This window comes from Babylonia areolata, chromosome 9, assembly GCF_041734735.1.
Source record: "Babylonia areolata isolate BAREFJ2019XMU chromosome 9, ASM4173473v1, whole genome shotgun sequence".
Taxonomy (NCBI): Eukaryota; Metazoa; Mollusca; class Gastropoda; order Neogastropoda; family Buccinidae; genus Babylonia; species Babylonia areolata.
In genome coordinates, this window is record NC_134884.1 from 44,747,527 (window position 1) to 44,770,409 (window position 22,883).

The 22,883-nt window shown below is 40.2% G+C and overlaps 2 protein-coding genes across 3 annotated transcripts in view; one reads left to right on the forward strand and one right to left on the reverse strand.

Annotated features, from left to right (window-relative positions):
- The window catches only part of LOC143285520 (lysophosphatidylcholine acyltransferase 2-like), a 37,334-nt gene extending 21,080 nt beyond the window's left edge, over nt 1–16,254 (reverse strand). For both annotated transcript variants that reach the window (XM_076592872.1, XM_076592871.1), the window contains exons 1-5: nt 16,086–16,254; nt 9,498–9,640; nt 6,960–7,180; nt 2,953–3,126; nt 1,592–1,650 (exon numbers count right to left, since the gene is read on the reverse strand). In XM_076592872.1, the coding sequence (XP_076448987.1) occupies nt 1,592–1,650; nt 2,953–3,126; nt 6,960–7,180; nt 9,498–9,640; nt 16,086–16,211 (723 nt within the window). In that variant the 5' untranslated portion in view covers nt 16,212–16,254. The remainder of the gene's footprint in view (nt 1–1,591; nt 1,651–2,952; nt 3,127–6,959; nt 7,181–9,497; nt 9,641–16,085) is intronic.
- Nucleotides 16,255–16,343: 89 nt separating this feature from the next.
- LOC143285521 (casein kinase I) lies at nt 16,344–19,092 on the forward strand. Its single transcript, XM_076592874.1, has one exon. It carries the CDS (start codon nt 16,491–16,493, stop codon nt 17,469–17,471), a length of 981 nt encoding a protein of 326 aa, XP_076448989.1. The 5' UTR covers nt 16,344–16,490; the 3' UTR covers nt 17,472–19,092.
- Nucleotides 19,093–22,883: the final 3,791 nt, after the last annotated feature.

Genomic DNA, 22,883 nt, shown 5'->3' on the forward strand with positions numbered 1-22,883 from the left:
TTGGTGTCAACTGACAAAGTATTTGCAGAGAAAATGTCAATGTTAAAGTTTACCACGGACACACAGACACACACACACACAAAGACAACCGAACACCGAGTTAAAACATAGACTCACTTTGTTTACACAAGTGGGTCAATAAAAGGACTCATATGAACACTGTCCCCAATCATTACCCACCATCCACACAAACTCACGAACTATGTGTGTATCAATATAATGCACTGAAAATACAGCAAGGATTTGTTGAAAGTTATGAAGAAGTTTCGAGTGAATGAACAATGCACAAGCTTTTCTTACACTAAAAGCATCCCCCTTTAGAAGAGAAAGCACTTTGATGATATTTCTTTCCTTCTAGTTGTAAGTGATCAAATAAAGGGTCATCTGTGCATCCAGTTTGCCTCCCCTATAGAAAAAAAGAAGAAAAAAGGTCGAAGGATTGGTGACAAAAAAACGCACAAACAAAACAAACAAACAAAAAACAAAAAAACAAAAAAACAAGCGATTCCTATCGTCTGTCAACCCAGGTTTCATGAAAATCGTGGATTATTGGCTGTCATTCCTGGCAGTTGAACACTGTGAAAAGACAGTTCACGGAGGTGTTGGAACCACACCCCTTTACACACCCTCTGTCTAGCTTTCGACCTATCGCCTTACACCACTCCTCTATCTCTCCTCCCCCTCTTCTCAAATCATGTCAAAGTACCACGCCTTCACTGTAAGTCATGGTCACTCGCTTAAATATTATGTCTGAATGGACAGATGGAGTGAAGAAAGTGTTGAATGTTGCTGTCAGTTTTGTCATCGTCTTCACATTCGAGTTCAAACGAATCATAGACAAGATAGATCCTTCTCTCAACATTATACTCATACATAATCATCTGCACAGCTTGCAAAGTTGTATAAATGCACTGAATGGGACCACTGTCTTCTCTTGACAATGTGTCTGATGCCTTTTTAGCATGTGAGACCAACCCTCTTTTGATGCACATTCAGGTGGTCCAGTTAGCAAATCATTAAGAAGAAAGGCATCTTCCATCTGAAGACTGCTCACTTAAATGATATGTTTATAATCCAGACACATTAAACTAACCACTATGAGTCTGTTTATGTTCATTGTACCAAACTCTGATGAAGGAAAAACTGAAAATACATGCAAGACATCAGCTGACATCTTAAGGCACTAATGGGTTATTAATAGGCATTCAATGTGTGTAGATGCTACATGACAACTATTTTGTGTACTTTTTTTTCCCTCTTTCTAGAGGCCGGAGACCTAGAAATGAAAATTTTGTTCTTGTACTAGTTCACACAAATTTATTGGTCAGCTTGTTATGATATCAGTATATGCTTGTTAAAATATGTAACATTTCAACAGATCTATACCTTATAGTGATGCCATCCAAAACATTCATCATTCTTTGTTTTGCTTTTCAAAAACAGAAAGAAAAAAGGGAACCAGAAGGAAGCATAGAAAACAACCTAACAAAGAACAAAGAACACAAAACCCAACCAAAAAGAATGCAATTATGAGAGAAAGGAAGAAAGAAGAGAAAACTGTGTCTGGAATCGAACACAGGCCCCTCCTCACCAGTCTGTTAGGATAACGTATACACAAGGGCTGTACCGCCACTCCAGGAATAAATGCACCTGAAAATAAGAAAATCTTTATTGTTGCATCAAATCATCATCTGATTCATTATTACTGCCTCAAATGTACATAATCTGAATCTTTATTACTGCCTCAAATCTAGATAATCTGAATCTTTATTACTGCCTCAAATCTAGATAATCTGAATCTTTATTACTGCCTCAAATCTAGATAATCTGAATCTTTATTACTGCTTCAAATCTAGATTATCTGAATCTTTATTACTGCTTCAAATCTAGATAATCTGAATCTTTATCACTGCCTCAAATCTAGATAATCTGAATCTTTATTACTGCCTCAAATCTAGATAATCTGAATCTTTATTACTGCCTCAAATCTAGATAATCTGAATCTTTATTACTGCCTCAAATCCACATAACTGCATTCATACATGACAGCATGACTTACAAAAAAAAAAGTTACATCTTCATATGACTCCAGTCTCTCTCTCTCTTTCCTTTGTCTATTCAGTATCATTCCCAGAATAAAAAGCTGAGAAAACGACACACAATGAAAAATACAAAAAGGCCTTTGTAGATTTCCTAACTCACTTGCTGCAGCTGGAAAACAGCTTGCGAACATACCCCACCGCACAGAGACAGTCTCTCAGAACACATCCTCTTCCGTTCTGCCTAACATCTCACTGACTTATGAGCTTCTTAGGCTTCTGCTGTCATTGTGTGTGCGTGTGCAGGTCTGTTTGCATGTACCCACACTTGTTCATGTATGATATACCTTATGCATGTTTATTTACATATGTAACTTTTCTTTAATGTAATTGCCACATGCTCCTGATTCAGGAGGTGTGAGCATCAATCTGCATTGATATTTGATATGGATACTTACACTGTGCCTATCCTCTCTAAGCACTTTACAAACTCGGGGTCATATGCACAATAGGCTGCCTACCTGGGCACTCATTATTCATTTCCTGTGTCATTCAATCAGATTTCAGGCACTCACACATACACTCACAGAGACATGTAACATTTTATGTGTATGACTGTCTTATTTACCCTGCCACATAGGCAGCCATACTCCATTTTCAGGGTTGTGCATGCTGGGTATGCTCTTGTTTCCATAACCCACTGAACGCTGACATGGATTTCATGATCTTTAATGTGCGTATTTGATCTTCTGCGTGTGTATACGCATGAAAGGGGTTCAGGCACTAACATGTCTGCACATGTATTATCATTATCATTATTTAACACAAGCTTTTATTTGCCTACAAATGAATTCAAAAGAAAAGAAAAAAACAGAACAAAACAAACAAAAACACTACAAAGAAAAAATCCCACCTGCTTTAAAGGTGATGAGACAGGTGCGGTTGGAGCAGGTGCCCTCGGGAAAGATGTAGATCTGGGGCCACTCCCCACCCGACTGACTTCGCCGCTGGATCTCCCGGATCGTGTTGTGCCGCGAGTTGGGGTCTTCACGGCGCACAAACACTGGGCGGGCGTACTGGATGATGTCTGTGCCAAGCCACAAATATATATATATACACACACACACACATATTTGCATACACACACACACAGGAGAGAGAGAGAGACGTAGAGACAGAGACAGAGACAGAGAGATGCCATTTTAACTCTCCTTCACAATGCTTTCCTTCATTTGAATAACACAGGATCCTTCAATTATGTTCTTTTTGTCAACTTCTTTTCTGCTTTCAACACACTATGACCTCATCTCCTTGCCCTCAACTGTTGGGCTTAGGTGTTGATCCTAAGCCGGATAGTAAGCTTTCTTCTCAACAGAACTCAAACCATCCAGTTTCAGTGTGTTCATTCTTCTCAAGACTCTACTTCTACTGGTGCACCTCAAGGCACAGTGCTGTCCCCTGTCCTGTTTACACTATACACGAATTACTGCAGAGACACGGAGGAAACTCCTGTCATAAAATATTCTGATGACTCTGCCACTGAAGATCTGTCCAACTCTGACACCACTTACTTCACTGAAATTGAAAAGTTTTGCTCCTGGTGTGAAGAGATCTATCTAGATTTGAACATTTTAAAAACAAAAGAAATGTTAATAGATTTTCGAAAAGACCCTTTGCCTGTATACCTGCTCTTGTCATAGATGGTGAAACCATGGAGAGAGATAATGAATACAAATATTTTGGGACTATTTTAGACAATAATCTGGCCTTTTGACAGGAATGTTGACTTATTCATAAGAAAAGTCAGTCTAGAATATTTTGTTTGCAGAAGTTAAAAAATATTGGTGTCAATTCTAAGATTCTCCAGAGCTACTGTCGATGTTGTATTGAGTCTGTGCTGACAGTTTCATTTATGTGCTGGTATGGAAGCTTGGGAGTGAGAAGTAAGCAAGTTCTGAATGATGTCGTGAGTGTGTGCAGGAAACTTGTGAGAGTGAGACAAGCTAGTATGCAAGAGCTGAATGAAAGACGAGCAGTTCAGAAAGCCAGGCACATACAACTGACGACACACACGTTTTAGTGACGTACTATGAACTGCTGCCGTCAGGATCACACTACAGATCGTTTCAAGTAAAATACAGAGCTCAGAAGACTTTTTTACCACATTCAATTCACCTTACAAATTCCTGAGAATTATGTATGCATGCATGTGTCATAATATGTGTGTGTTTGTGTAGAGTGTGTGTGTGTGTGTGTGTGTGTGTGTGTGTGTGTGTGCCTGTGCTTGCATGCAGGTATGTGTGAAAGTGCATGCATAATAGATTGCACGTTGTTTAAATTTCTTAGATAATAGTTTACTTGAATGTGTGTGACAGTGTACAGGATGAATGTGCAACAGAAAGTGTGCACTGTTCATGTCTTTCAATATACTTATACTGATAACTGCTAAGTAATTATAAAGTTATTCTTATCTTATCTTAATTAATGTGCAATAAAATACATGCAATGTTAGCCTTGGTGTATTTCAATATGTTTTAATTAAGTGAATATATGCAATAGTTTTTACATTAACGTCTTATATGTTATTGATTCTTTTTAAATAAGTCATGTTTATGTTTTTGTGTTGAGTAATTGTCTGTGTTTGTTTTGCTGCACCTGATGTAATTTCCCTTAACCCCTAGGCTACCTATATGACGAGATAACTCGTCATCGCAAGCATGTACACTTCGCTGCCACAATGACGAGATAACTCGTCATCGAAATATTCTGACTTTTCCCTGCTTTGCATTCAATTCGCTGACAAAAATGCTGGTCACTTTCGCTTGGGGAATCTTTCTAGGTTCTATTCATAGCTAGAAATACCATCTACGTCATGAGGCAGTCCTTTATTTAAACGTTTTGGTTCGGTCAATGTCGCAGTGTTTTGCTCTGGCTTCTTTCCTCGCTCGCTCAACAAAATGTCGGACTGACACCATGCTCAAGACATGCGATCATGGCAAACTAAATCAACCAAGATTGCTTTCTTCAGCTGATGCTCAGAAAGAATTGAAGCATAAATTCAAAGGAGAAGACAGTGATGAACATTTATAGGACGATTTGATAGAAAATAAAGGGAGCAATCAAGAGAGTGGCCAAGATACGACTATCAGTGAGTGATGCCAGCTGTACAGCTGTAGCAGATGACACAAATTAACCGTAGGACACAGTGTGAGTGATTTTCTTGGCACTCAGCCAACGCGGTCTGATGAGAATTGATAAGTGATCATGTGAGAGGGGTGAAGAGGGGGGTGGAGACTGAGGGGGTGTGGCCTCACATCCACATTATCACTTGGAGAAGTCACAATGCATTGTGTATCGATCTCTTTAAAAAAAAAAAAATATTGTGGTTGTTCTAGTATGATTTTGTGTGTGCGGATATCCATTTGTCCAGAAAATATAATATCTTAGTGCAGATTACCTGACTGTTTGTAATGAACAAGTTGAAAATGTGACAAAAAACAAAACACTGATTTCAAAACAACAGATGTCACTAAAAATATATAGAATTGGAAACCATTATGTGTTTTGTATTCTTTATTCATTTACTTTTCAGAAAATATATACTTTTCTGGGTCTTTCTCAAATAACAAAGAGAACAGAATTTTTTGAAAATTTATACCCATTTTTGTGAGAAAAAAAACACCTGGCAAATAGATTTCACTTTACTCTTACGAGATTTCACTTTACTGGTATTTTCCTGGTAGTGAAAGGGTTAATGAGATGATAAAGTTATTCTTATCTTATCTTAGAGAGAGGGAGAGAGACAGAGAGACAAAAGAGACAGACACAGAGATATACAGGCAGAGAGATAGAGGGAGAGAGACACACACACAAGAGAGACACAGACAGAGACAGACTGGTAGAGAGAGACAGAGAGATGGAGACAGCATGAGTGAAAGACTAACACAGAGACAGACATAGAGACAGACTGGAGGAGAGAGACAGAGATAGAGAGACAAACATAGACAGATACACTGGCAGAGAGCAAGAGATAGAGAGAGGGAGACAGAAAGAGAGACAGACATAAAGACAGACTGGCAGAAAGATAGATACAGAGAGATAAAGAGAGGGAGAGAGAAAGAGAGACATTAAAAAAAGACATAGACAGATTGGCAGAGAAACAGAGACAGACACAGGGAAAGACAGAGACACAGAGACAGACACAGGCAGAGACAGTGAACGACAGAGACACACAGAGAGAGAAAAGCAACAAGATGAGGAAAAAACTGAAAAAATTAAAAGACACAAAACTTCAAAAAGATACGATTATGTTTCCTGCTTCACCCCCACCCCCAGAAAACAACAACAAAAACAACAACAAAGAACAAACAAAAAGAAACAAACATACAAAACAAACAAACCTGAACATCAAAACAACAAAAAACAAAACAACAACAAATAACAGTATTGTAGAATGTGTTTGAGAGTATATATGTTAAAAAAAACCCCACCCAACTTAACACCTAATGACCTATCTTCATCTGCCACCTCTCTTCTGCTTCAGTGTTGCAGTTTCTTCCAGACCATGTCTTCCCTTTCACTGCTTGGTTTGGTCTGCCTCAATAAAACCCGTACTATTGTGTTCTGATCAGCCTTCATGATTTTATCACAAACTTACGTTTTTGGTGAACATCTATTCATATACAAATGATGTATTTGGAGAGATAAGTGATGTTTGCTTGCTAGTGAAGCATGCGCTCATTTGTAAGCAAATGACGCATCATACAGGGCTCTCTCTCACACACACACACACACACATGTGCTCTACACACTAACACACACACAGTACACACACAAATAAACACACACAGGGAACACAAACAAATTTCACATCGATCACAAAAAAACTGAAGCTCATTTTCAAGAAAGCCCAAAACATACGGCCAATAATGGGAATTTTGGCATTGGAATCCCGAGACACTCCACTGCCCAGCTCGCAAGTCAGCAGAACAGCCAGCGCGTCAAACATGCTGGAATGCGGTGCAGCAACCACTATAGGTGCCTCCTTGGATGTGGTGCTTTTGCCCTGGACCTTCACCCAGTGAAATCCACAGACGAAGAACACAGCCCGCAGGAAAAATCGCAGTACCTTTGAGTAGCCTCTGAAAATACAAGCATGCACACACACTGATGCATGCATGCAGACAGTGACACACACAACACACTATGAGCGCACAAACACACATGTTTTATAATACATACCATGCACATAGCACACACACAACACATTATACACAGGCATCTTTAACCTGATAAGCTCTTTTCAGATGGAAATAACTCTCTCTTTCTCTGATGTATGCACTTGCATCAACTTCAAAGGAAGGCTGAACACAATAATCTGAAAGGTCTTTCTCTTATACATTCTCCCTGTTCTAATAACCTATACAATATGGATCAAACACACACACACATGCATGCACACACACACACACACAGTCACCAGGTACATGTGCACATGCACTCACAAAAACACAATCACTGTGCGTGTGCGCCCGCGCGCACGCACACACACACACACACACACACGACAGTTCATTTCAGTTCAGTTACTCAAGGAAGCGTCACTGCGTTTGGATAAATCCATATACGCTACACCACATCTGCCAAGCAGATGCCTGACCAGCAGCGTAGCCCAACGCGCTTAGTCAGGCCTTCAGGGAAAAAAAAAAGGTAAGCAGAGAGATAATGAAATAAAATACAATGCAGAAAAAAGAAAAAGAACACATGACAGACTGAAACAATAAAAACTGTACTTCTTTTCCCCTTCCCTCATTCACTTTCGCACCATAATCAATACTACATGTGACCTGTACAGCTATGTAGAGTTAGGGGTGAGACTTTGTAGGCGTAATTTGTTTCTTCTTCCTTATTGATGAGATGTTTGTTGGGATAACTTCCGATAAGTATTTGTTTCTTCTTCCTCATCTACACTTCTGGCTTAGCTGTACCAGCAACATTTTCTTGGTAGGCAACATCTGATTACGTTCATTCAATGCTCCTAAAATTCTTTACTGCAAGCTCAAATTTAGTAGATGGGTACCACTGGGGCTGCAATGATTTTGCAGACAGATGGGGATGCAAGCCTGGTATCAGGTACCGCTTTGCACTACTACTGAATAACTCATTATAAAACCAGTTATAAAACAAGTCATTACCAATATATACCGGTTCAAACTGAACTTCCTGTGTGGCCACATCATTCCCCTCCTGACAGTGGACAATGTATCAAGCTGAATGCTAGGTCACGCCAGTTCAACTGACCAGATTTCTCAAACCAGAACACATTATCCAAAATTTCACTTTTTCACTGTGATCTGATGGTCCATTTGTATCTTATGGATCGTGACACTATTGACAGAATCAAAAGCTGGCATGATTCCACCCAAACAGTAAGTCTAATACATCTACATAAATACATATCTATATATAACATAAATAATTGGTTTTATCTGCCATTACACAGTCAGAAAAACACATTCATGCAAGCCAGGAAGAAAAATAAACACAAATTTAAAACAAAACAGAAAAACCTGCAGACTAGTAAGAGAAAGACTCAGAGAGAAGGAGAGCGTTAAAGAGAGAGAGGGGGAGGAGGGGGTAGAGAGAGAGAGAGAGGGGGGGGGAGGAGGGGGTAGAGAGAGAGGGGGGGGGAGGGAGGGTTCCTGCAGAGGGATGTTGGAATGAAGGGGACAAGGAAGGAGGGGTTGTAGAAGGGTGGTCAACTCTTTCACTGCCATGTTTCTGTGTGATACACTCCCCAGCACCAAATATTTCTGACACAAAGCTCTCGGCTACAGCAGGCTTCAATTCATGTCAAAATAACACAATGGATGTGCTCACTTCAAACCAGGTCAGGGAGCATAGGTTAGTCATTGTTCTATTGGCAGTAAAGTGGCTGCAGCTGTCAAGCATTGTTACAATGTGAAAAATGATTCTTTTAACTCACTTTTTAACTCACTCAGTACGGCCAGTCCTCACTTCTTCTCTACACAGACCCCTCGGATGTCCAGTGGGTGTCTCAATGACCCAACCTTTAGCTTCCGTCGTAAGAATTGTGGTATTCTTTGTCAACATTCACCTCTTCACTATAAGAGCCTTCCTCTTGCAATATTTTGATGATGGTAAATGGGGTGAAACGCTGTTAACGTCGTCTCTTTCGCCGTTCGTATGGAGAGAGCTAACATGACCCCTTGATGTTAACTTGGTCCCCAATGGTGCTGCACTGTTTAGTCGACTAAGGTTGCCAATGGCAGTGAAACAGTTTTGTGGGAGGGCACTAAGGATTACAGGCCAACACAGATAGTCAGTCAGTCTGGGATGGGCCTGATGAGAGGGAGAGGTACAATAAGAAAGAAAATTAAAAGATAAGCATCAGGACAAAAAACAAGAAAACAAACAAACAAAACCAGTGTTCAATACCGTTTCCATCCACGCAGGGGTTTCTCTTTGTCCTCAGCACAAGTGCAGAAATTCCCAATCGCTGCTAGCGGCCATACCATCAGGATGATGAGGATTGCAAGCAGAAGCCGCAGTGGTGCAAGTGTGATAGACATGACAACAATCTGAAAATCACAAACTCAGATTTATTATTCCAATAAAAATGGATGCTTTTCTCTTAAAAGGTTAAAGATTCAGGCTTTAAAAGGTTAAACTTCTCTCCAGTTTATGACAAACATACATGTTCACTGTGTATAATATACCAGTAATGTGGTTTACTGGCAAAGACACTTGGATGCAAAGAGCAAACACACATGATTTACTGCTTTTTGTTCTTTCTTTAGTTTCTTCCATTACTTTTTAGGATCCTCAGCATTCTTTTTCAACTTTTGGAGGGCCAAGTAACAAAAGACTCATCTCAGATTCTGTGGCTTTTCATGCCATGGTGATCTGTTTCAAATTCCCCTTCATGTCCATCTTTCTGGTGGGTTTATTTTAAATTTCTGGTGACAGTAGCTTCACGAGGACTTCCATCTGAGGAATGTGGTGGCAGTCTCCTCACTGGGAGAGGCACTCACTCAATCTGGCTCCACAGGCAAGTGATTATTATCACAGTCCTGGGATTAGTAGACAGAGTTCAGCATACACTGAATCAGGACAGGTAATACTGAACGTGTAATCAAAATGACTCAGAAACAGTGCCGTAACTCCTTTGTGCAGTCTCATGGCAACCCAACACTCACAGTTCTGTGTGGATTTATAACCAACACTGATACAATCCCAACATCAATTGTTCAATGTACATGGGCTGAAAATCAATAGCAGATATTTCTCATGGGAACTGGGTGGAAAATTCAAAAGAAAGAGTATTGAATACTGTCAGGTCTAGACTGGCAGATTTGATATGATGATGATTATGTCAATACAACAGGCACAGAAAACTGAGCATGTGCAAGGCTGCAGTGGGGGTCGTCACAGTGGGGGTCATCAGCACATCACTTACTTTTCTGGGAAAAGTTAGCCATTGCTCATCCTTAACTAGTGCAAAGACAGGACTACAACAATTGACACTATGTAAATACAGGCAACAAATAACTGACATTATGTAAATACAAGCCCACAACAAATTGACATACTGTAAATGCAGGCACATAACAAACTGACAATAAAGTCAGGCACATCACAAATTGACACAATGTGAAGACAGGCCACAAACAAACCGACACAGTGTAAGTACAGGACCATAACAAACTAATACAGTGTAAATACAATGACAATGTGAAGACAGGCCTACAGGTACAACAGACTGACAATGTCAAGACAGGCCTACAGGTACAACAGACTGACAATGTCAAGACAGGCCTACAGGTACAACAGACTGACAATGTCAAGACAGGCCTACAGGTACAACAGACTGACAATGTCAAGACAGGCCTACAGATACAACAGACTGACAATGTCAAGACAGGCCTACAGGTATAACAGACTGACAATGTCAAGACAGGCCTACAGGTACAACAGACTGACAATGTCAAGACAGGCCTACAGGTACAACAGACTGACAATGTCAAGACAGGCCTACAGGTACCACAGACTGACAATGTCAAGACAGGCCTATAGGTACAACAGACTGACAATGTCAAGACAGGCCTACAGGTATAACAGACTGACAATGTAAAGACAGGCCTACAGGTATAACAGACTGACAATGTAAAGACAGGCCTACAGGTACAACAGACTGACAATGTAAAGACAGGCCTACAGGTATAACAGACTGACAATGTCAAGACAGGCCTACAGGTATAACAGACTGACAATGTCAAGACAGGCCTACAGGTACAACAGACTGACAATGTGAAGACAGGCCTACAGGTACAACAGACTGACAATGTAAAGACAGGCCTACAGGTACAACAGACTGACAATGTAAAGACAGGCCTACAGGTATAACAGACTGACAATGTCAAGACAGGCCTACAGGTATAACAGACTGACAATGTCAAGACAGGCCTACAGGTACAACAGACTGACAATGTCAAGACAGGCCTACAGGTACAACAGACTGACAATGTCAAGACAGGCCTACAGGTACAACAGACTGACAATGTCAAGACAGGCCTACAGGTACAACAGACTGACAATGTCAAGACAGGCCTACAGGTATAACAGACTGACAATGTCAAGACAGGCCTACAGGTACAACAGGCTGACAATGTAAAGACAGGCCTACAGGTATAACAGACTGACAATGTAAAGACAGGCCTACAGGTACAACAGACTGACAATGTAAAGACAGGCCTACAGGTACAACAGACTGACAATGTAAAGACAGGCCTACAGGTATAACAGACTGACAATGTCAAGACAGGCCTACAGGTACAACAGACTGACAATGTGAAGACAGGCCATAATAAACTGCCCTGTGGGCTTGGAGTGGCAGCTGAGGTCATTACAATGTTAAAAAAACAAGAGCAGATACTGGAACAATACCATATCATTATCAATGTCATGGTCACTTTTGAATTGGTTCAATTTAAGTTAGGTGTGTGATATTGAATCGTATATGTTTGCTGTTGACATTTAGGGCCACATCACCTTTGACATATCAAGTATCTTGTTGACATCTAACGTCTTGCTTCAGATAATGGGGAAAGCTCCATCTCACTATGTGTCAATGAAACAAGGTCAGGATTTGGTTAAATATTGTTTGTACTGAAAAAACAAAAATGTATATTTTCTAAATGACACTGTGTACAGTACAATGTGCACAGGTATAATTAAGTAACTTGATCTATTTAAAAGTTTTCTTGGTCCGAAAAGTTTTCTGTGGAACATTGGGTCAAGGAAACTCCCAAAGTACGCTGTACTCTTCCTTCTTGTCATGTCTCTCACTTCAAACCGTGGGCAAGACACAACTCCACCAAATGGCTTGTAACTACATGACCCCTCAAATAAAGACACAGACTCCCGATACCCATGCAGTGCCTGTGACCGCACTGTTACCTGGGACCAACTAGGTGTCGAATGTGAGTCTTGTGGACAGTGGGTCCATGCAAAATGCCATCATATCGGCAGTGGATTCTACGACCTCCTTGGCAGAAGCGATGTCACCTGGCACTGCGTTGTTTGCGCCAATGCCAACTGCAGTACCATTGCCTTTGACTTGAATATCTGACAGTTGTCACAGTGACAAATACATCCAATTGCTCCAACATAAACAGCCCCTTCAAACCACACCCTCCACAGCAAGCAAGCAATACAAACACAGCAGATGACCCCTCCACTTCCTGAAATGTGAACTGCTACTCTATCGTTGGTAAGGTAGCCGAATTCAGCAACCTTGTCCAAACCACAAGACCAGACATCACTGTCGGCACAGAATCATGGCTGACCCAGTCCTATTCCAACGCAGAAATCTTCCCCAGGGGATTCAACATCTATCGCAGAGACAGACCACCAGATGAATGGGATAAAGAGAATGGGGGAGGTGTTTTTATCCTTGTCTCAGAAGACCTGACCTCCCATGAGATGCCTGAACTATCTGCGGGTTACGAAAACCTTTGGGTGGAGATCAAGATGAAAGGCCGGCGCACACTACTAGTCTGCTGCTTCTACCACCCCCACACAGAGCACACCGAGAGCATGAATGCATTTGTGAAATCTGTCCGTCTTGCTTCGCACACATACAGGAATGCAGTCATCGTTGCCGGTGGTGATTTTAACCTACCAGGCTGGCACTGGCCCACCAAGACGCTAAAGAAGGGATGCCCCAAACCAGATACCCACCGACAGTTTATGGACGCCATCAAGGATGTAGTCTGGGAGCAGATTGTAGTGGAGCCAACAAAAGGAAATAATACCCTGGACTTGTTCCTCACAAACCACCCCAACCTTGTCCCAAGAACTGAAACACTCCCTGGCATTGCTGACCATGACACAGTGTACATGGAGTTGCAGATCCATCCCCCAAAGAAACGCCAACCCCAGCAACTCATTCCCATCTACACTGAGGAATGTAAGGAGCCATTAAAAGAGGCAGTACAGAAGATGAACGATCACATTATGACCACCTTTGACGAGAGGAGCAGTGTTGAGGAAGTATGGTCTGAAATCTGCACTGGCCTGAGCCAGGCCCCCTCAGACCACATCCCCCATAAACAAACCAGACCCAAACCAAGCCTCCCCTGGGTTGACCATGAGACCAAGAAACTCATACGTAGATGAGACAGGAGCCACAAGCGCATGAAGAAAAACGGAGTTGAGGCCCTACAACAGGAATTCAAGGCACTTTAGTGCCTCATCCAGAAACATCTACGTCGCGCCTACTGGAGACATGTAGAAGGCCTGATCTCTGATGAAGGAGAAAGCCAGACCACCTCCAAGAAGAAGTTCTGGAGCTTCATTAAAGCAAGAAGAACAGAAGGAGTGGGAGTCTCTCCACTTAAAGTTAAAGAAGCCGGGAAACTCGTCTCCGACCCCAAGGAACAAGCACAGATCCTAAACACCCAGTTCCACTCTGTATTCAGCCCCAAAGACACCATCACAGCTGAAGAGTTTGAACAGCGGTGCCCCCCTGGACCAAAACTTCCAAACTATCCAGCATGCGACGACATCAACATCACAGAAGATGGAGTGAAGAAACTCCTGCTCAACCTTGACCCCAATAAAGCCTGTGGCCCAGACAGCATTACTCCCAGACTTTTGAAGATGGCCGCAGAGGAGATCACTCCAGCCCTCACCCTGCTCTACTGCATCTCATACTCCTCTGGTACCCTGCCACAGGACTGGAAACAGGCCAACATCACACCTGTATTTAAAAAGGGAGAAAGATTTTATGCAGCCAACTACTGCCCCATCTCCCTCACTTGCATGGCCTGCAAGCTGATGGAACATATCATCACCAGCCACATCATGTCCCATTTTGAGAACAATGAGATTCTCTGCCCAGAGCAGCACGGCTTTCGGTGTGGATGGTCATGTGAGACTCAACTCCTAGGGTATGTGGAAGAAGCGACCTGAGAGATAGAGAAGGGAAACCAGGAGGACACTATCGTCCTTGACTTCTCAAAAGCATTCGACAAAGTTGGCCATACCCTACTTGTCCACAAACTACGTCGTTACGGCATCAGAGGCCGCACCAATGCCTGGATCAAGGGCTTCCTTGCGGACAGACAGCAAGCTGTGGTGGTGGGGAGAACAAAATCCGCCTATTGGCCCCTGTGCATGACTACATGGACAGAACCTTGAAAAATGTCAAATTGAAAAATGTCGAACCACTAAGTACCTTGGTGTCAACATCCAGGACAACATGCAGTGGGAATCTCACACTGACTCCATCACAAAGAAAGCCAGCAAGACCCTTGGCTTCATCCAGTGCAACCTCAAGATCGGCAACAAGAAGACCAAGGAAACTGCGAACAAAGCCCTTGTTCACCCGCTTCTTGAGTACACAGCCATAGTCTGGGATCCCTACACTGCAAACGAGATTGAGGCCCTCAAGAAGATCCAACGAACAGAACAAGATGGGTCTCAAATCGCCACCGCCAAACATCATGCGTGGACTCCATCCTGGACTCTCTCAACTGGCCTTCCCTGCAACAGCGTCGTCGAAGCCCGCTTGGAGATGTTTTACAAGTTCCACCACGGACTCATCTCCATCAACTCCACGTACCTGCCCAAACCATCTGACAGCAGGCTGAGCTCCAGGACAAACAACGACCTGAGCTATGACATCCCCACCTGCACGACGCGGTACAGGCAAATGACGTTCTTCCTGAGGACCATACCAGAATGGAACAAGTTGCCTCAGGAGGTTGTGATGGCTGAGTCACTGGACTGCTTCAAGTCCAGGCTGGCCTCCCATCTCGAGAACCTTAAACAACCCCCCCCCCCGCCCCCCAAAATCACCCCCAACCCTCCCCCTTACTCTCCTCCTGACCACTGTTCCCTACTTTTCAACTCCTGCTCCCCCCCCCTCCCCATCCACAGCTGCTGCAGAGGCTTGGCATCATGTTGGTGCACACTGAACGTGCACTGGCGGGCCAGGCTACAAAAAAAAAACAAACAAAAAAAACAACAACAAAAAACAACTTTTTTTAAATCCTCACAACAGCGCAATTTTCGGCAATCTCCCCAAACTACGACAGAATCATCAGTAAAATGATGTTGGCCGTATAAAGGAAGAAGAGTGCATGACATAGAGATGAAGTGGTATTTCTGGTTTATGTTTCAAGGAAGAGTCAAATCATAGTGTGACATGAATAAAAACAACGCTCTTAGTCTTTGTTCGCAAACGAAAACAAATCAATTCATAAATCAAAACCATCCATTTGTTTAGGCTAATGTTTCTTCTGGTGGAAATCGTTTGAACGTAAATTTTATGCTGGAAGCGGATGTCATCTTGTGGAAAGCATGACGCACACTCTTAAAAATGGGTGTGTATGTCCCGTATTGACTGAATCGGAGAACGTTATGTTATCCCGGATGTATATATTTATTTTATTTTATTTTATCTGACTGAGTATCATTCAGTCAAAATGACTTGTGCAATTTGTCATTTCGAAGTTCTACCTTAATGATATCAAGTGTGCTGAATTGCAGTCGATGAACAAATGGATTCTGCACTCTTGGTTGGTCCACAGAATGCATTCGTGGAAATTCAATAGGCCTTTTCCGAGCAGTTGTGTCTCCGTCCATTTTTAGTTTGTTGCAGTTCGTTTCCTAGAGTCCTTTTGCAATATTCAGTCTGTATTGCGGATGTTGTCATTCGCAACATCCGCAAATCTGACAGAACATGCGCAGTTGTCCGTTGTTCAGGTTTATCGAAGTGGTGCATGCTGGGGATTGTTCTGCTAAGCGCCCAAGATGGCAACGGTGTAGCAAACATTGGAACAGATTGACAAAGATTTCAGTTGAGTTTTGATTGTGGACAACACAGTAGATTGTTCTATCAACAGAACTTTCAAAACGCTAACAATGGAAAGTGCTTCAGAGAAGACGAGTCCTCAAGGGAGTGAATTTATTGTGGCTGGAAAATATCGTCTGGTTCGTAAAATAGGCAGTGGGTCATTCGGGGACATATACCTCGGCATCAACATAACGAATGGAGAGGAAGTTGCTGTGAAGCTTGAGTCAACAAAAGCTAGACATCCCCAGCTTTTGTATGAAAGCAAACTGTATAAAATTCTTCAGGGAGGCGTTGGGATTCCACACATTCGTTTCTTTGGCCAAGAGAAAAACTACAATGAACTTGTCATGGATCTCCTTGGCCCAAGTCTGGAAGACCTTTTCAACTTCTGCTCTCGCAGGTTCACCATGAAGACGGTGCTGATGCTGGCAGACCAGATGATCGGGCGCATTGAGTACGTACACAACAAGAATTTCATTCACAGAGACATTAAGCCAGACAATTTTCTCATGGGCATCGGCAGACACTGCAACAAAGTGTTTGTGATTGATTTTGGACTGGCCAAAAAGTACAGAGACAGTCGCACTCGCACCCACATTCCGTACCGTGAGGACAAGAACCTTACAGGCACAGCTCGGTATGCCAGCATCAATGCCCACCTTGGCATTGAACAGAGCCGCCGTGACGACATGGAGTCCTTGGGCTATGTGCTGATGTACTTCAACCGAGGAAGCCTTCCATGGCAGGGTCTGAAGGCGAACACAAAGAAGCAGAAGTATGAGAAAATCAGTGAGAAGAAGATGTCAACACCAGTGGAGGTCCTGTGTAAAGGATTTCCAGCAGAGTTTGCCATGTACCTCAATTATTGCAGGGGTCTGCGTTTTGAGGAGGCACCGGATTACATGTACCTCCGTCAACTGTTCCGCATCCTCTTCCGTACCCTGAACTACCAGTACGACTACACATTTGACTGGACCATGCTGAAACAGAAAGCTGCATCTGTAGCCCAGTCCAGTACCACTGCTGTTCCCACAGCAGGTCGTGGCTAGATCACTAGATGTTGGACAATTTTCCACCTTCCAGATCTTGGTGAAATATAGCAATGCACAAAATCTGTGCAGATTTTGTTGATTCCCGTTATCATAAACTCAGCTGTAAATGATATGTTTTCCAGCTTCCAGTTTCAGTATCATTTGGAAAGTTCCAGTGAATCATTGAATGTGAAGCTTGACATTGTTGAGAAATGAGAGATTCAAAAGAATGAATTTAAATTTCAAAATAGCAAGTGACAAGATGACATCGTTTGTATCTGTATAGGTCTAGTCTATGTATCTCCGTGTTACATTTGTGGGCAGAGTTGGAGAATTGTATAAACAACAACAAAAAAGCAACAACTGAAATTAAATTTATGGAGATGTGTTATCTTGTAAATTATATGAGTCAGAAAACTAAACAATAGCTCTGTGTGAAGATCTGTTATTTTATTGTTAGCAGTGTGGCAGAAAATAAAATAATCTACAAACCTGTGGCAGATTATCTTTTGAACAGAAGCTTAGAATAAAGAAAATTATAGTGAAGCCTTTGGGACTTTTTTCTTTTGAATGTTATGAAGGCTCAGATGAATCAGAGACAATGCACGAGGATAATGAGCAAGTGTCACACAATTCTCAGCCTCTTCAGGGAAACTTTTTTTTTTTCGTTTATTTTTTAATCAAAGTTATTTTAAATAGATTAAGCCTTTTTCTTCCTGGAAAAAGCTGTAATCATTTCATGGATCATTTGACCATAATTAATATTATTGATATTATCATGTATGGATGATGGATTGATGTAAAAACTGCCTTGGTATTTTGAAGTTGTACAGTGTGACAATTTAGTAATGTATAAACTGCCTTGGTTGCTTGGTGTCTTGTACAGTATTGACAGTAATTTGATAACTGCTTTGTTGTCTTGTACAGTGTGACGGTAATTTATAAACTTTTGTATGTTGTTTTAAAAATCTTCAGGTATCAATGCTAAATTTCTTGATCAGGTTTCTTGACTAACACTTTTTCTTTGACAGTCTGAGTTAACAATTTCCTTTCTGTTCTTAGAAAATAACCCAAATACACATACAACCATGTTCACACAGACAAACTGCAAAGAAATAATCATAATTCATATAATTCACATAGTGTCATTTAAGCTTTAACCTTGATTCTTGACAATATCAGCATGCTTGCCATGTCTTGTAATTTTGTTTATTTAATTAACAGTTTAACAGCAAAAAAAAAAAAAAAAAAAAAATCCAAGTGCTGTCAGCTGTGGATATGACCAAGTAAAACTTATGTAGTGAGAAAGAATGTAATAGATATTTCCTAGCTCTTTCAGACACTGAGACAGGATTACTGGATAACACCTGCAAAGTAATTTCAGTCACTAGCAGTCACGGTTGTGAATTTCTTGTTTCAGTTCTCACCTTTCAGTCAGTTAAATATTAAAACTAGGAAAAGATTGAAACTGAACAAATTTTATTTTGTGAAAAGAGTTGCTTGATCTGCCATACATAGAAACTGAAAAGTGAAATGCCTGTTGAAATGTAGGGTGATCTATTTCATCTCTTTAACCTAAAAAGAATTACAGTTCTTCCTCCTCTCACTTAGTGCAGCCATGTGCATGCAGATGTTTTGTTGGGATATATAGCTCTGTAAAAAAGCAGAAGAAAAAAAAAGAAGTTCATTTTTTTTCTTAAACCCTAAGTTAATACGTTTCTAATTTACTACACGGGGATGTTTTCATTTTGGGAAATTGCTTCTTGCATATATGTGCACAAGGCCTGATCAGTGCATTGGGTATAAATGCGAAGATCAGACACCTGCCTTTTTTTTTTCAGCAGATGTGTTGTGGCATATTATATCATATGGATCTGTCCACATGTTATAACACATCCTTGAAACGGAAACTTCATACGTGTGTTAGAAGCTTTCACTGCAGTTGGCAGCAGGGATGAAAACCAAAGGACAAAATGGCCTCACTCACTTTCGTTAGATACATGTGTACAAACATGATCTTTATGTTGGACCTAGACAAGAGGGAAGCTGAATGTCCCTTTGGAGGTCTCTAAATTTTTTAACCTATTCAACTTTGTTTTTTAAATGTATTTTATAAATCAAACATGTCCTTCACCTGATACATTTTCACTTCCATTTCTTTGTTCTTGGTTTGAGCTGACTGAAACAGTGAAAGACTGTAAGATGGACACAACTGTGGGAATTCATCAATTTTATGGAACAGAATTGATATGTTAACAGCAGGTGTTTATTTAAAGAAATATATATTTATAATAAACCAGTGTTTTGGGTTTGATTCAATGGATGTCCAGAGAAAGAGAAGGCAGTAACCAAAGGTCTGAAGTATACAATGATACAGACTGTGCATCTAGATTAATATTCTTTTCTTTCAGTTATCTTCTTTTTTTCCTTTTTTTTTTTAATGAAAAAAGGGTGGATGTTTTGCTTTGAAGAAGTGAACATTAGAGCGAGGGTTGTCCACAAACATGAATCTGTGTGTCTTTGATCTGTGTGCATTTCAGTGTGAATTGATTTAAGCAGCTCTTCATGTTGACCACATCCCCACCCACCATCTTTAAACAGTGTAAATAATAAAGCCCCCACCCCACAAACACCCATCCAAAAACAGTTTCAGCCTCTGTTGGCCTTTTTAAATTCAATTTCACTTTAAAATGTTTAATATATATATATCTTTGGCAGAGTGAGCGTAACCTATCGGTTGTGTGTAGAATTTATCTCTGGTTATGGTTTCTGCATAAGAGATATGTATCTATAGGAAAATGACTCATCTCACAGTGGACTGTATGAAATAATTAATAATATATTTTTAAATAAATGAACTACACTTATATGTCCAAGATTTCACCTCCATGGTTATATTGGATTACTCATGTCACATGTATCCTACAGGTATGATTGCTGTGGTATTTGAGTGAGTGTGGGAATTGACATTGATTGTGACAATAATATATATATATATATATATATATATATATATATATCCATAAATATATAGAATATCACATGTATATTTTTACAATATTTAGTTAGCCAGATATATACAGTAGAAACAAAATCAAGTCTGAGACTTGATCCATATAATTTAAGTAAGAAACAGAACATGTCAGCTTTAACTAGTTTTAGGAAGCAAGAAAAGTCATTTTATGAAACCATGTACACACAAACTCACCTGGCCATCATTCAGTATGTGCTTTAGTTAATTTAGTTTCTGTGATTAATATGAACCAATTGTAAATTTGTCGTAAGAAAACATTACTCGCAGAAAGTTAATCATTGTCAGAAAAGCAAGGAAGGAAAAATGCCCAGTATAATGCATAGACTGAATATTCATGATTGTCATATCATCAGTGTGGAATGTGTGGTAAGATGATTTACAAGTTACAATGTGATTTAGATAGAAGTGATGATCTTTTCTGATAATTTTATTTTTTTAAATTAAATAAGTTACAATAACACAAATTTCTTTGTTACTGTGTTGGCTTTGACTGAGTGACTTCTGAGACCTAAAATAATACATGATAGATGTGTTGATATGGTCAGATTCATTTTAATTGCATTGCTGTTGAAGGTTTGCACGCATTAATTTTGTGTGTTGTTTTTCCCCCACTTTTCGCAACTCCGTCATTTCCCCAGGGCAGATGATAAATATCTGATAGACCTGTACTTTGAAATATGAAATGTCATTTTAAATCAGCTTGTTTTTTGTTGGGCTTTGTAACAGAAATGTAGGTATTCAACAAAATAGAACATAATTCTTTGTCAGTGAAGTTGGACAAATTTTCTATTTGATTCATTCAAAGATGGATCAGAAAGTTGTCACAGATGAAATTTAAAAACCAAAATTAATCACTTAATGCTAATAAAGTAAATCATTTGTATAGCAGAATGTTTGATCAGTGCATATAACAGTCCCATGAAGAACAACTGTTTGGTTCAGTCATGAACTGTACTATTTATAACATCTGCAGAGTCAATTAATGAATCCATGTCTTATTTTGCTTCAGTCAGTAAGAAACATTAACCTTGAATGAACAGTCTATAGTCACCTCTGGCAGTGAAAGTTAAAGAATGCAGATGTTAGTAATTACCATAGATACAATTTTTGTTTTATTCACCCATGTACAAGTTTTGGGACCAAGGCAGATTGATCTCTGTTTTACCTCAGCATCATTTCCCTCCCCTCTGCCTCCCCAGCTTTTTACAGAGATGTTTTCAGTTTTAAAATATCACCACCCCACCCCATCATGCACAAGATCTCAAGTATGATGTGTTGACTGATGGCTTAACATTTTAAAACTATTTTCTATGTATTTTATTTTTATTTGTATTTGAAAAAAAAGAAGTATTCAGTGCACCTTCACATTGTGGCCAAAACATTGAGTCATTTGCTTGGGTCTCTTTGGGTTGGGTTTTTCTTTGTTTTTGTTTTTAAAAAAAAATTATGCATGATGAATGTTTTAATGTCATGTCCTAGTTTTTTTTTAGTTTTGTTTGTTTTAGGGGTATGCCATGTGGGAATTGTTGTTTTGTTAAATATTTGTTATAAAAAAATAAAGTGTGTGTGTGTGTCTATATATATATATATATATATATAATTATACCAATTAGACTTTCGTATTTTAAACCTTTGTGTCATTCAGGCACATGAACGATGACAGCACAACCAGATATCAGGTCTGTTTTCTTTGGGTTTAAAAAAAAAAAAAATTCCACCCCAAATCTCAGCAAATGTTGGCACATCTGCTTTTTGCATGATGTGTGTCGCCTTGTCTTTTAAGCTAAGTGTTGTCCTTGTCACAAGCCTGAACTGTGAAAAATGGATCAAGATTTCCTTTTCTCCCCAACCTCATTGATGATGCCCATCAGCATGTGTTTAAAGAAATGTTACAAGCCAGTGTGCTACCACAATGTTTAGTATTACACATAGTTTACATGTGCACACACAGACACACACACAGATTTGCTGAAGAGTGTATTATTGGCCCAGGATACTTCAATTCTTAATAATATATAATATTGTATTGATATTTGCTATGATGAATATATTTGTGCGGGTGTGATGTATCAATAGTTTAGTTTCTGTTGACAGTGTCCTGGACAGTCAGTAAAAAAAAAAATAAAAATAAAAAATGTTCATGAATGAATTATGGACATGTCCACTTGACATGATCACTTATTAACTGATAATTCGCAGCATCAACAAACTGAACTTTCAAGCTACTTGAATACTCTTTACTATATATAATGATTGACTGTGAGTGTGACTATGGTCTGTGCTGCTTGATTTGTTGTTTCCTTCTGAAAAAAAAGAGAAGAGAATGTTTCCACTGTATAAAGTGTATATTTTGTTTATTCCCCTGCAGTCCTGGTGTGGGGGATGGGGGGAGGGAG

Excerpts from the sequence above, each read along its gene's own strand:
- LOC143285521 (XM_076592874.1), top strand. The coding sequence starts at position 16,491 with ATGGAAAGTGCTTCAGAGAAGACGAGTCCTCAAGGGAGTGAATTTATT.